This window comes from Notothenia coriiceps, unplaced genomic scaffold (genome assembly GCF_000735185.1).
Source record: "Notothenia coriiceps isolate Sejong01 unplaced genomic scaffold, NC01 NC01_scaffold00037250, whole genome shotgun sequence".
NCBI lineage: Eukaryota > Metazoa > Chordata > Actinopteri > Perciformes > Nototheniidae > Notothenia > Notothenia coriiceps.
The window spans coordinates 7,046,000-7,059,875 of NW_011369951.1; the positions used below are offsets into that span (position 1 = coordinate 7,046,000).

The window sequence follows — 13,876 nt, forward strand, 5'->3', positions numbered from 1 at the left end:
GAGAAGATAAGCTTGCAGACTGGCTCCGTGTTTTGTGAAGTCTACTTTCACGTCCGCTTCTACATTACCCACATTAACCAAAAGTAATAATATAACCGTTTTTACATAGAGGAGAGTCAGGAGACTAATCGGTTTGTCTCAAATCGTAAAGGAGCCTCCATTGTATATTCACGATAAATCCTGTGTTACCTCATATCGACATATGCAAGATTGAAATCGGCGGTGTCTCGTGCATTAACAATTGTTGTACTGTGATTTAGTTCTCGGGTTGACAAATACTTAATGTAGTAGTTCTAGTGTAACTCTTGATATTTTTAAACGAACTAATAAAAAGTATAGTCTTTCAAACATTCTTTTTACTATTCATTTACGAAATGAGGTCCTAAGTTCGTTCTTACGGTTCTAAAAAATAAAAGGGACTTTCGTCACATTGTGAACAATGCTTCAGTCGTTTGTGACGTATTCTCTTGTAATCAGATGAAATCCTACACCGGAGTAGTGTCTGACAATTTACCTCCTTAACCGACGTGACGTTTGTCACCATGTGGGTGTTCCATGGGTGTAGTATTACGCATTGCTTAATTCGTACCGAATTTTGTAAAACAGTGGTGGTCTCTGATGTCATACGTAAAGTTTTCTTTATTAAGTCATTATCTTTGGGAGTTTAACGAAACCCATACCATCTCAGGAACCAACAACATGGTTTGGGACGTTGACACTTTCTCCACCGTTTGACAACAACGTTCTCCTTGAAGAACAAAAGATGTTCGGTAACGTCGTCCTGTGTATGTCGGTCGATAGATACTACGTCTCTAGTATTGATTTGTAACGGTTTTTAAAGAACATTTTCATTTCAGAAGTTCCTTAACACGCATAACTGTACACTCCTGTATCATCGATTTCCATAATACGTAACTTTACCCCCATTCGAATACACTACTTTTACGGACACAAACTCTGTTCATCTTACAACTCCTCGATCGTGTTTGACATACATGGTATAATCTACTAAATTTACCAAAAAGAAATACGAAATAACAAAAAAATATTGAGTGCCAAACTAGTAATTGACATTAAGACGATTACGTACAGCCAAAACACAGTTCGACACCCATTTTGACATAGCCTATATAAAGATTTATACACTCATTGTTGCGGTGTAACGTTTAGAAATGAGATTCACCATTAAGAAACCGGATAAAACCACACTTCTAGCACAACTTTTTCTTGTACTTTTATATACATATGATTTCCCTTTGGTGATTTTGGTCGTTACTTTTTATGATTTGTTTCCATATTCTTTGACGTAAGTGTATTTTTTCTTTTTCTTTACGTATTTTACCCTGAAACTCACTAAAGTACTTATGTATGGTACCCATTACAGACATTGGTAAACTTATGAGATACCATCATGGTCAAATAGACTCCATTGGCGCCGGTACATGATATCATAGCCCTCCTGTACCCATGCATGGTACCATTCCGAACACCATGTGTTGCCATACACCATACTGGGTTTCCTCAACTTCATAGTTAAGCCAAACACCAGTTTGTTTTTCTGGAACAAAGTGGAACTGCCCAAATTATACAATTTCATGGTTTGGATCTTCCCCTCCGTCCTCTGATGACCCTCCAGACAGGTGGCCAGCCTGAGAGACAGCAAAAGGCTATAAGATAAGATGGATCGTTATTGATGCCCATAGGGAATGCAGGTGTTATAGCATGCAGCAACAGAATATATTTAAATGGGAAGGTAGCAGTGCGGGTGAAAGTATGTGCATACAGTGAAAATAATGTTAACTATAAGTTATAAAATAACTCCTGATACATTTTGTTAAATATTTGTAACCCAACGTCTTTTATGTCGGATAAATCTGCATTCTTATCATCATAGAAAACTCTGTTGTCTCTTACTGCTACCTGTAATGTAGCAAAGGTCATGGATTTTAACAGAATAATTTTTTTTTTAAATAAGTAAAACAATCCCTGCATGTTTATGTTGTACCATTTCATGTTGTTGATCTGTTCCTTCGTCGTCTGCAGCCATCTCTACTTCATCGTCACTCTGAGAGACAGAAAAGTAGAAATCTAATTAATTCAATAAAAAAAACAGGGGCTATTCCTGAGGCAGGCATCATAAAAAGAGCATTCAAGAAGGATACAAAGACAGTACATGACGGACGAACGATGACCATGTGACATTGTGGCAGTGACAGTAGAATCCACAACAGTGGCAATGCATTAAAAAAATATCAGTGACCAAGTAGCAGAGTCATAAGAGGTTTCTCAATACTCAAATTTCCCCCTCCTCGACTCCTATCCTCGACTCCTCTCCTCGAGACTTGGTGCCGCCCACAGGAGATGCGAGCGGAGGACTGAGGAGGGGAACCGAGGAGAGAGGAGTGGAAGCAGCAGGCGGTTAGAGAAATGAGAACTCCTCTCCTCTGAGCGGTCATTTTAAAGAGACGTCCATTAATGATGACAGGAGGCACAGCAGCACTCTGATGGACAGATGTGTTCATGACAACTTACATATATTGACTTTTAATGCATTGACAATAAGGTATAATGAGACAATAACAGGACTATGCGGACATATACACACACACACATATATTTATATAAATATATACAATTTCAGAATCAAACAAGTATGAGAGCACTCTCATAATAACGTAACACAATCAGAGACTGGATATATCCCCCCCTCTCTCTGGTCGCTGAAATGGGGAATTGAAATTACGGGCCAAAAGTTGTATTTACAAGTATTAAAAGTAAGCATAGGACACCAAACCAACTGAGACCTATCTTGTCTGCCGCATCTACGCACTGTACAACACACACACCTACACACTGTACCACACACACACCTACACACTGTACCACACACACCTACTGCTCCTAAAGCATAATCAGGCTACAGCCGTTGTGTATTTTATTATGTGAAGCACTAAATGGTCTTAGAGAAATATCGACTCTTTGTTTGTAGATATCTACTAAACTACAGCATACAAATACAGAAATTAATGTAGGCCTGTTATACTGAGTGATATATATTTTACACACTGCTCTGCTTTCTGCACGGACCTCACAGCTGTTCTCACTGTAAACATTGCGTTGCGATGAAAGCAGACAGTTACTAAAATAATATCCAAGGGATGCATGCAGAGCTGTCATTGGCTGAGATAAGTCCGGCCGTGCGTCACGCCTCCACCGTTCCCGGAAATGCATCCGTGGAGGAGCAGTGGAGGATGCATCAGTGTCTCCTCGGTTAGAGCTCCTCCAGAGAGCCTCCTCGATGCTCGATGCTCGGTCCTCGAAGTGCATTTAGAGAAATGAGATGTCCTTCAAAATGGCGCGCTGAAATTCATTTCCGGGTCACTACCGGAGGACCGAGGAGTCGAGGAGGGGAAATTTGAGCATTGAGAAACCTCTATAGACATAGTTAAGTCCACCAGTGAGTCTAATTTCTTAAGTCTGTGGAACAGTCACTACAAAAAACTATACCATTTCATGATGTGGATCCTCCCCTCTGTCATCTGATGTCCCGCCAGAATGGTGATCAGCCTGAGAGAAAGCAAAAGGCTACACAATAACTATCCTGATAATATGATTTTAATGAATCTAACACAACCTTTTTTCTCTGTAATACATTAGACTCTCACCCACCATTCGATCTTCATTTGAGGCTTCATCACTGGAGTCAGAGTCTGTAAGTTGATAAAATCACACAGCTGTTACACAGACATTTATACACACATTGATTGTGGGCATTTTAATTTGACATCTCAGCAAAAAGCTAGGTTTGGTTTATATATGTTTCAGCTTTTTTAGAGTCGATTTGATATGTTTTATAACACAATTTACATATTGCCCTACTGCTATCAAAATAGGAATAATAGCAGTATATACAAAGTGAATCTATACATCTAAAACATTTTTTTTTAACATTTTGTAGTATACTCTGCTATAATTCGTTGAATACGGTAATGTGAGACAAAAACCACCAAAGGAAATACGTCTTAAATTGGCAGTTCATCCCGTTCGTCCAATATGAAGGGAAAACCCTTCCTTACCTTTCACAAGTTGTGCCTCCTTACGGGTCCTCCGGTACCGTTTTGTAGTCCTGGGAATATCTATACCTAAGTGTGACAAATGTCTTTTGTAAATGGTTCTCAGGTTTTCTCTCTTTTTGCGAATGATAATCAACTACAGAACTTTTTCCAGGCACGGATTATTCTACCGCTGAGGGTAGCTGGTGCTTTCACTTTTGGTACCACAAAATGGCATTGGCAAAAAGGCCAAACTTGAAGATTTGGCCTACATTGGGGATGTCACATGTGTTTACCATGTTTAGTAAAAATAGTTTTGCATGTTAGCATGCTAATAAGTAGGCCTACAAAGCTAGTTGAAAGATGTCATTAGTTTGCAGGTATTACTTAATAAATAAATGCATTGAAAATAATAAAAACTTCAGCTTACAATGCTGGTAAAAGAAAATTAAAAGAATGAAAAAGGTATACCAAATATAATAGCAATCCATCTAGTTGTGGGCATATTATGCTTAAAACAAGAAAAAGGATTTAACCTCTTGGGAGCATGACCATTAGTACAAAATACATAGCAAATATATCTGAAAGCTGTTAAAATATGTCTCTTGACTTGGGGTGGCCTTAGAGCCTTGCCACTATAGGTGGGTAAAAACACTGAACATTGGCATATTACATTATGTGACACTTGACTTTGCAGATTTTATTAGTCATTTCAGCACAAGAAGCAGAATACAATCACAGCAGAACTCCTCTGTCCTGGGCTTTACCTATCCTTAATAAAAAAGCATGCTTATATAATTAAGTGCTAATCTCGCCCATCAAGACTGGTAAAACAAATGAAAACAGTAATGCAGTGCCTTGGTTTAATCAATGTGCTGTTGATCCATTTCTTCTTTTATCCACCAATATTTACAATATCAAAATTACAATTTTTTCACACTGATGTTCGCTTGTTGCACCATGTACCCAGTCAAAAATCCCGTGGCTCCACCTTAACACATTTCAACACTTTTTTTAACAAGCGATTTGCAGAAAGGAGGGAGAGAAAATGGCAATATTCACATTATCATTCACTGGCCAAAGTTCTTTATGGGAAAATTCATTCCTCACAGCGAAGGCCAAGGTTGCCCTAGAATCTGTTTTCATGCTGCGGTCATTAGTATCCCATTCAGGCTTTGTTTCTATAACAATTGCCAATCCGTTCATTCTCCATCCTCCATTACGAGGTGGTAGCATGCCCTATTGAATGGGTAATTGCATGTATACCCTATGTTGAATTTTCGAATTAACCTTCCTGGCATGTCTTTTGGACTGTGCGATCAAACACACATACTGTACACACACAAAATGATTTGTTCTGTAATAAACCAAAAGGAACGCTCACCATTGTGAGTTATATGAAAAGGTTAAAGAGGGCATAAACATTATTCCAGAAAAACGTTTTCCACTACAATGCACCTTATTACTGGGATAAATCAAACCCTCATTCCTCTGAGAAAATGTAAGCTTTAGTAGCTTTTATTTTTGTACTCAGGTCGGTCTTGCAAAAGAGATCTTGATTTCAATGGTATTTCCCGAATTAATATTAATTTAGTGCTGGAAGAATGACTTGTACTTCAGAATTTCCATTTATAAAATTGATTATTTTTAATGGATGATTATTGTAAGCATTTGAGAGTTAATGCGTTCAATAGTGTGTGTGCTTGTTGGATCTCTCTATCTTTTTGTCCGCAGCTTCTCTCACAAGGTTTGTTTACAACCATAAAGCCATTATCTACCCATGTGGAAATAGCATGTGTTCTGCGATGATGGAACCCTAAATATGAGTATTACAAATCTTGAAAACCTATCTCTTATGTGTGCACAAATCTTTAACATGGTATGAATAAAAAATGTTGGGTAGTCATACGGTGGCCGACAGGTGCAATCGGCCCAAAACATTTCCTTCACAATAATGCAAATATAATAACACAAATGTGCCAAAACACATGCAAATGAAGAAACTTCTTCACCAACATAACAAGCATTTAGAAAACATTTACCAACTTGAAGAAACATGCACAGAATTTATTAAAAGCGCTGCAATTACAAAAAGGTGAAGCATGTCACCATCACTGGAAATGAACCTAAAATTAATTTTGGATTGGTTTACTTTTACGATGTGATGTGATTTTATTGCAGATCCGCTAGCTAACATAGTTATTTTAAATAAACTGACAAAACACTTGAAACAGACTAACTTACCAAAGTCAGTATGGGACACAGTTTGGTGTCACAATCACAGGTACAGATCAGAACCCAATAGCACGACTCAGATACAACCAATGTTTTGCAATGTTCAGTTTATTCAGGTCAGGGACAGGCAGGTCAAAACCAGGAAATCCGTCAGACAGGCAACCAAAACCAGACAAGGAGCAGGCAGGAACTTGAGATCCGTATACAGGCAGGCAGGGGTCAAAAACCGGGCAGGACAAAAATCTAGGGTAGAGAATAACACTCACTGGAGAGCTTGGCGGAAACGACAAGACAACCTGGCAAAGGACAAGTGATAGTGAGGTGGTATAAATACTGCGGAGTGATGAGGGAATGAGTAACAGGTGAGGGAAAGGGCTGGGAAGACCAGGTGAGGGAAGTGAGCTGATTACAAGGGCCTGGAGGAAGGCGAGATCTGAAATGACAGGAGAGTTTAGATGAGCCAAACCAAACAAACAATAATAGATGTGTCTAACTTGTGACACACTTAATGCATCATGTGAAATATTAGCAGGCATATGATGACGTTTCACAGGATTTATGTACATTCTCATGAACCATTTATATTGAAGTCATTTGAACCTATAGCATGTATGGTCTGACTTTGTGCTTTTAGGCAAGCATGGTTCCAATCTGCCTCATCAATATCCTCTTTTATATCTGTTCATACAAATAAATAATGTTGTAAACACTAATAAGATATAGATGGGTCCTTGCAGTATGGATAGGATTACATTCGTATTTGACATAACTTGAAATTTTTCTTTTTCTTATACGTTTTTTGTGGATAATAAACTCACCTACGACCACGAGAAAGTAGCGTCGACAGAGCCAGAGAGATTACTCGATTCAAATTATATATGATCCTTATAAAATGATTTTGTGGTTGTGGATTATAGTTCGGCTTCTAGTGCCTCATAAGATAGTCATCGAATCACACATGTAGTTAAGATCATCTGCAAAGCCCTGCGAAAGGAGTCATAGATGTAAGAAAGTTCCAATGAAGATCTCAATCTTTCAGTATTCAGCGTCTAGGACTCGAGACTATTATTAACGCACTTTTGCTGGTCGAACTTCGTGAGTACAATGACGGGGGGGGGGGGGGGACCCCCCCTGTAACTCCTGACAATAATTAGTTTTTCGAGGATGTGTTATGTACAATACTACCGAAGACAGTTTTGTGGGTTAATATACCTGGTATGTTATAGTCCCGAAGACAGGCAAACTATTTGCGACATAAGAACTCCTTCCCAAAAATAAACTTTACAATGTTTCGTACCTCCACAAATACTCGACATTTGCTAACTCTTAGAACACCAGCCTAGTTAGGTACGAGTCGATCGGGTGAGTTCTTCTTTGTGGTCGTATCTCGTCTGTGTCAGTGTGTCCTTCTCTTTGCGGAGGCCAACTCAGCGCTCCAATCCGAAGTATCTCTTCACGACGTACCGACTGTGTACCAACTAGTATTTCTTGAAAGTTATGATCTCCCCCCCCCCCCCCCAGAATAACTTTCTAGTCTTTCGATGGAAACTCGAACTAGAAACTTATTTCTTTGACAACAGTTGGTGTCACCAATCCCAGAAATTTCAGGATANTGACGTCACAGAAGTGGCGCTACGGCTATTGGGCCAACTCCACCAATCAGGAGGTGACAGCCACGGACATTGCCGTTCGAAAGCACTGGAGACGCTGTAGTACATATGCCAGGCCTGTAGATGGTGCTGTTCTCACAGAATCAGCCCATGCAAAGACAGGGTTAAATTGAGCGAAATGAGGAATGGCTAAAATGCATGATCTGTTTGGTATTTTGAAAAATAAAAAGTATAAATATGCCTTATATAGGTAGGTCCTACACTATATTATTCAAATATAACATGATAGGTCCACTTTAATGTAAACCGAGATTATTCCCACTTTTGCAGAGATCATCAACAACATATATTGAGCTGAAAGTGAAAAACCATAACACATAACAAAATAGGTTAGCTTTAAATGTCACTCATACCAATTCAGACCCTTTTTAACGTTGCCTCCTCATTCTGTCCATCACTCTTTCCTATCCTCGTCCACCATCTTTTTTTCCCGACCATCAGGTCACCTTTCAGCCCAGCGTGTGGCGCTGCAGGTTCAGAGCAGTGGAAAATGTGCAGGTCCATCTGTCGCTACCTTCATCGAGGAGTTGGTTGTGCGCAGGGAGCTGACGGACAACTTCTGCTTCTACAACGAAAAATACGACAGCGTAGAGGGTTAGTTTAGATCTCATTAAGTTTCATCCTGTACGTCCTATTGCTGACATCATTCAGTTTCAGATGATTTGAAGTCTAGTTGTGTGAGGCTCTAACCCTTAGTCATTGTGTCAGTAAATGTTTGTTTGCACAACTCTAATTTAGGAAACCAAACAGGAGTTACCCAATGGGAGTCAAGCAATTGACTGCTGCGGACGGGGGCAACAGCAACATATATTTTAGCCACCTAATAACTGTTTGCTTCTGCTATATTTAGAGTATTTTCACACATTTACATTGAGAGACAACTATGCAGTCTGTTTCTGATGTGGAACTGAAGTCGTTATATCTATCCATGCTCTTGTCAAAGCCACCAGGCTCTACTCAGAATTATTTTTATTTTAACTGGCAGAACACCGGGGTTGCAGGTCTAATGCTGACCTGTTTGTTTTTGTTATTGTGTGACTTTATGAATCCAAACTTTGCATAGGCACACAATAATACATTCAAAATAAACAATATAGAAATGTCCACCAACCTTTGTTTTTGGGTAGGCTTCTTTTACATGTCTAAAATGCTTTTTGCTGCTCCCCCTGTCGACAGAAGTATATTGCTCTGCTTTATTCTGGCACTCCTGTCTGCTTGTCCGAACTGGGAGCGCACCGCAATTTAATTGGCAATATGGAAAGCTTGTAAAGGAATTATTCAAACCATGTTTATGTTTTATGTCTTGTCTTTATATGTTTCTTGGTAAAGCGACCTTGAGGTTATGAAAGACACTATATCAATTCAAGTTATTATTATTATGACGCTCGTTCTCTTTACATTTTATAAATGGTGTTCCTCAGGTACGCATGACTGGGCTCAGAAGAGTTTAAAGGCTCATGCCAAAGACAAGAGGGAGTATCTCTACACACGGGAGCAGCTGGAGAAAGCAAAGACACATGACAAACTCTGGAATGCATCTCAGGTACCTTCTTATTCCAGTGTTTGATCACCAGTCTGTGTTAAGATATGTTTTCTTACTGCTGTTTATTTCAAATGATCTCCATTAGTACCAGATGATCACTGAGGGGAAGATGCATGGCTTCCTGAGGATGTACTGGGCCAAAAAGATTCTGCGGGTGGACGGCTTCACCAGAGGAGCGCGCTCTCCATCGCGCTCTACCTAAACGACCGCTACAGTCTGGATGGCCAGGACCCCAATGGCTTTGTCGGTGAGGACATGGATTAAAGTGTTAATGTTACTGATTTAGAAAATCTCACACATTTATTCACTCTGCCCCTCGTGTCCCTCCTGTAGGTTGTATGTGGTCTATTGGTGGCATCCACGACCGAGCCTGGGGAGAGAGAAAGGTTTTCGGAAAGGTCCGCTACATGAACTACAAAGGCTGCCAGCGGAAGTTTGACGTAGCTCAGTTTGAGAAAAAGTACTGTCCCAAAAACCTTTGAAGCCTAACCCTTTTTTGAGGATATAGATAAAATACCTGACATACATATCCTGCACCATTAGCCTCAGGGAATGTCCGTACAGCATTTCTTGTAGAATATATTTTGACTATATTTGTCAAACTGTTTATCCTTTTAAATTCTGATCTGATGTTCCTACCTGGCTAGTGTTATATGCCATTACATTTTATGTATGCTACTTTTATTTTTGTCTGTATGTTTTAATAAAAATATTATTTCATTGGAAAGGCCTTTTCGCTTGTATATGTTTCTTTATATACAGTGGGGCAAAAAAGTATTTAGTCAGCCACCAATTGTGCAAGTTCTCCAACTTAAAAAAATTAGAGAGGCCTGTAATTTTCCTCCTAGGTACACCTCAACTATGAGAGAAAGAATGGGAGAGAAAGAATCCAGGAAATCAAATTGTAGGATTTTTAATGAATGAATTGGTAAATTCCTTGGTAAAATAAGTATTTGGTCACCTAAAAACAAACAAGATTTCTGGCTCTCTCACAGACCTGTAACTTCTTCTTTAAGAGCCTCCTTTGTCCTCCACTTGTTAACTGTATTAATGGCACCTGTTTGAACTCGTTATCAGTATAAAAGACACCTGTCCACAACCTCAAACAGTCACACTCCAAACTCCACTATGGCCTAGACCAAAGAGCTGTCAAAGGACACCAGAAACAAAATTGTAGACCTGCACCAGGCTGGGAAGACTGAATGTGCAATAGGTAAGCAGCTTGATGTTAAGAAATCAACTGTGGGAGCAATTATTAGAAAATGAAAGACATACAAGACCACTGATAATCTCCCTCGATCTGGGGTTCCACGGAAGATCTCATCCCGTGGGGCCACAATGATCACAAGAACGGTGAGCACAAATCCCAGAACCACACGGGGGGACCTAGTCAATGACCTGCAGAGAGCTGGGACCAAAGTAACAAAGGCTACCATCAGTAACACACTACGCCGCCAGGGACTCAAATCCTGCAGTGCCAGACGTGTCCCCCTGCTTAAGCCAGTACATGTCCAGGCCCGTCTGAAGTTTGCTCGAGAGCTCCGAGGCCATCTGATTCACCGGCCCTAAAACGCAAAAATGGGGAATGTAGAGAATGGATTACCAACTTGTCGCTAAAGGCATGTGCTATCTGCAAAACACACCATTTCAACCATTCAAGGCAAGACCAAACGCGACACCACTTCACGTTTGGCTTGCGAAGAGACTTTTTACCTTTGTTACATTGCGTTTGACAGCAGACCACGCCGTTGGTCTCTTCGCGATACGATCCACACCCTACGTGGGATTTAGATACCTATGGTAGAGAGTTGTAGGGTATTACTTTGTCTTTGAGTGTTGTTATAAATAGAAAAGAAATACGTATAAAGATGTTTAGTGAGCAGGGCTCGATATAAGGAGTGTGTGGAAATTGCTAGATGCGTCTTGATTTCAATAAACTGTGTTTCTTCGGGTGGTGTTGGAGTGCCCTCGCTCCACGTACGGTCCACTTCGCTGTTCGTTGACGTCAATGTCATTTATAATGTGATGTGTTATAAGCATGCGCTCTATGATATATAATTGCCTCTATGTCTAGTTGGACTACCTAGCCCGTTATAAGTTATGTAACATATAGCCTGGACTACTCGTATGTTGATGCGATTTGACGTTTCGACCCTTGAATGCCTGCACCAGCTGTCGCTTTTATGTTTGGCCTTCTCGTGGGTCGTGAGCCTCCCTTCCACCGCGGTCCCTTCTGGTCATCTTCATACTTTTCTATCGATGTCATTGTATATAGATATTACAGCGCCCGGTTTCAGGTTAACTGTTATCACTATATTTACATTATGTCAATGAATTAGTAAACACCACTATCAAGTGTTCCTCATCAGATATGACGCTGACAGATGGAGAACATACAGCACGACGACTACGGCCCCATAGACCACAATACGACCAATCTCTAAGACCCCTGTTGTCTACTTATCCGATACCTAGGACAGAACGTACGTTGGGTTCTCAAGCTCTGAGTATCCTTTATTGTTTAGTTTCTGGTTTGTACGGTCAATACCTAAAAGACAAAAGTGGACGGCAGTCACATCATGCCCGGCAGTGGTCCCGAGTGTATATACCTCATTACCTGTAATTTCACCTAAAAGAGTTTGCACATACTAGAACTCTCCTCTCGAACCTACTCTACTTCACTTCTCGGACAGACTATCTCTAGTATGATGATTTACCTAGAATAATATTTGCAATCACCGGAAGATTGAGATAGTGACACATATAAGTGGGTAAGTTTGTAGAAAATTTTTCAACTTGTTGGGGTGTGGTTCGAGTCATCACTTTCTCGACACTTTACAACTGAAATAAGACGTAGTAAAGTCATTCTTAATTGCAAAGTATAAAAGAAAAACTAGATATATTTGACTACTTCGCAAGTTTTGTTTTACGTGAACATTCAATGGGTGTATGCAAAAATTTTCGAATTATTCGGTGAGCAGATGAAGTACTCATAGTAAAAGCCGCAGTACTCCGTAGCCCGCAACAGGCACTTGCGGCGCCTGAGCACACAGTGGCGGCGTTTTAAAGACGCCGACGTTCCGTAACACCCCGTCGTAAAAGAGGAGAGGAAGCAGTTCCCTCCAGGGTCACAAGGATTGAATTTGCGGGTGGCCCATGATTCCCTGTCCAAAACGCAGCCGCAACGCGCACGTTACCGACAGGAAGGACGTCCATCTGCGCGAGGACCGCCGCCAGAGAGCAAGTCCTAGGCTTTTATGTTAAATTTATAATAACGTGTGAATAAGGATCACACGGTGCAGCCAAATGCCACGGCGCACTTACGACCGTGCGCACGGTCCCCAACGGACTTGGGGGGACTAGATACTCTTACCACTTGCCGTGAATAGTACCGACGGTTGACCCTGAAGGCCCAGTTAAAAGGTGAGGGCAATCCTTCCAAAGGGATTCGATTTACCTGATAAGCTGAAGTCGGGCTCCTAGCTCCGTCCCCACCTGACCGGTGGCCCTGCTTAGTGCTACCCGGCCATGACTTCACCCGCCATCGGGGCCTGGCTGACACCCGCAGCCCGACATATCAGGTGATCGTGGTGGGGGAAACCGTTAAATGAACGCCATAATAGACACGCTGACTCCACTATTACACTCGTACCCCCTGTTTGAACTTGCTTATGGAATCTCCGAAGAGTTAAGAATTGTAAAAGGGGAGGAGCTGAGGAGTAGGAGCTCTGAATTGCCATGCAGGTTGTCGCGTGTCGTCGACATTTTTGTAGAAGGCTTCGAAGAGACGGGTAACTGAAGAACTTACCCCCACTGCAGTGAGAACGGAGCGAAAAGCCGCTTGGACGAATCCACCCTTACGTTTGCGGCTTCTAAAGGTCCTAAAAAGGTTTCCTAGTTGGTTCACTCGTGACAAGTTGAAAACTTCGACTCGACCTGTCGCAGTGGTTGACTTTAGGGCCGAATAAAGCCGCGTTTAGACTGTCATGTTGGCCGATGGTTAGTTGGGCGGGACACGTTCGACCTCTGCGGTCGTGGTGACGTCAAGTAAAGGAGTATAAGGCGGTGGGGTTTGCTCTTTCATGCCATCGTTATAGTGGACGCCAAGAAATGGGTGGTCTTCGATAAATGGCCCTATCCGTTTGGCCTCCTTGGTCCGTACCTCCCTCCACTTGTGTGGGTGGCGTGTCATCAAAAGCGGACAAGACCCCTCAAATTATATGTCATATTACATATCAACGCGCGCGTATTTTAGGCCTAAAAAACGCAACTTACAGCCCCCTCCTCTAGTACGCACTCACCAAAACCAACGCAACGAGCGCTTTTTTTAGGGGTTCGAGAGTCTGTGCAGGGTTCTAAAAGTTCTAAAAAAGTTT

General features: G+C 41.2%; 1 protein-coding gene across 1 annotated transcript; it reads left to right on the forward strand.

Annotated features, from left to right (window-relative positions):
- The first annotated feature begins 6,306 nt into the window (after positions 1 to 6,306).
- LOC104967231 (deoxyribodipyrimidine photo-lyase-like) lies at positions 6,307 to 10,231 on the forward strand. The gene is given in 7 exon segments (XM_010796647.1): positions 6,307 to 6,336; positions 8,287 to 8,551; positions 9,379 to 9,500; positions 9,586 to 9,654; positions 9,656 to 9,676; positions 9,678 to 9,747; positions 9,834 to 10,231. Coding segments are annotated over 7 exon segments (726 nt in total). The 3' UTR covers positions 9,983 to 10,231.
- The last annotated feature ends 3,645 nt before the right edge of the window (positions 10,232 to 13,876 follow it).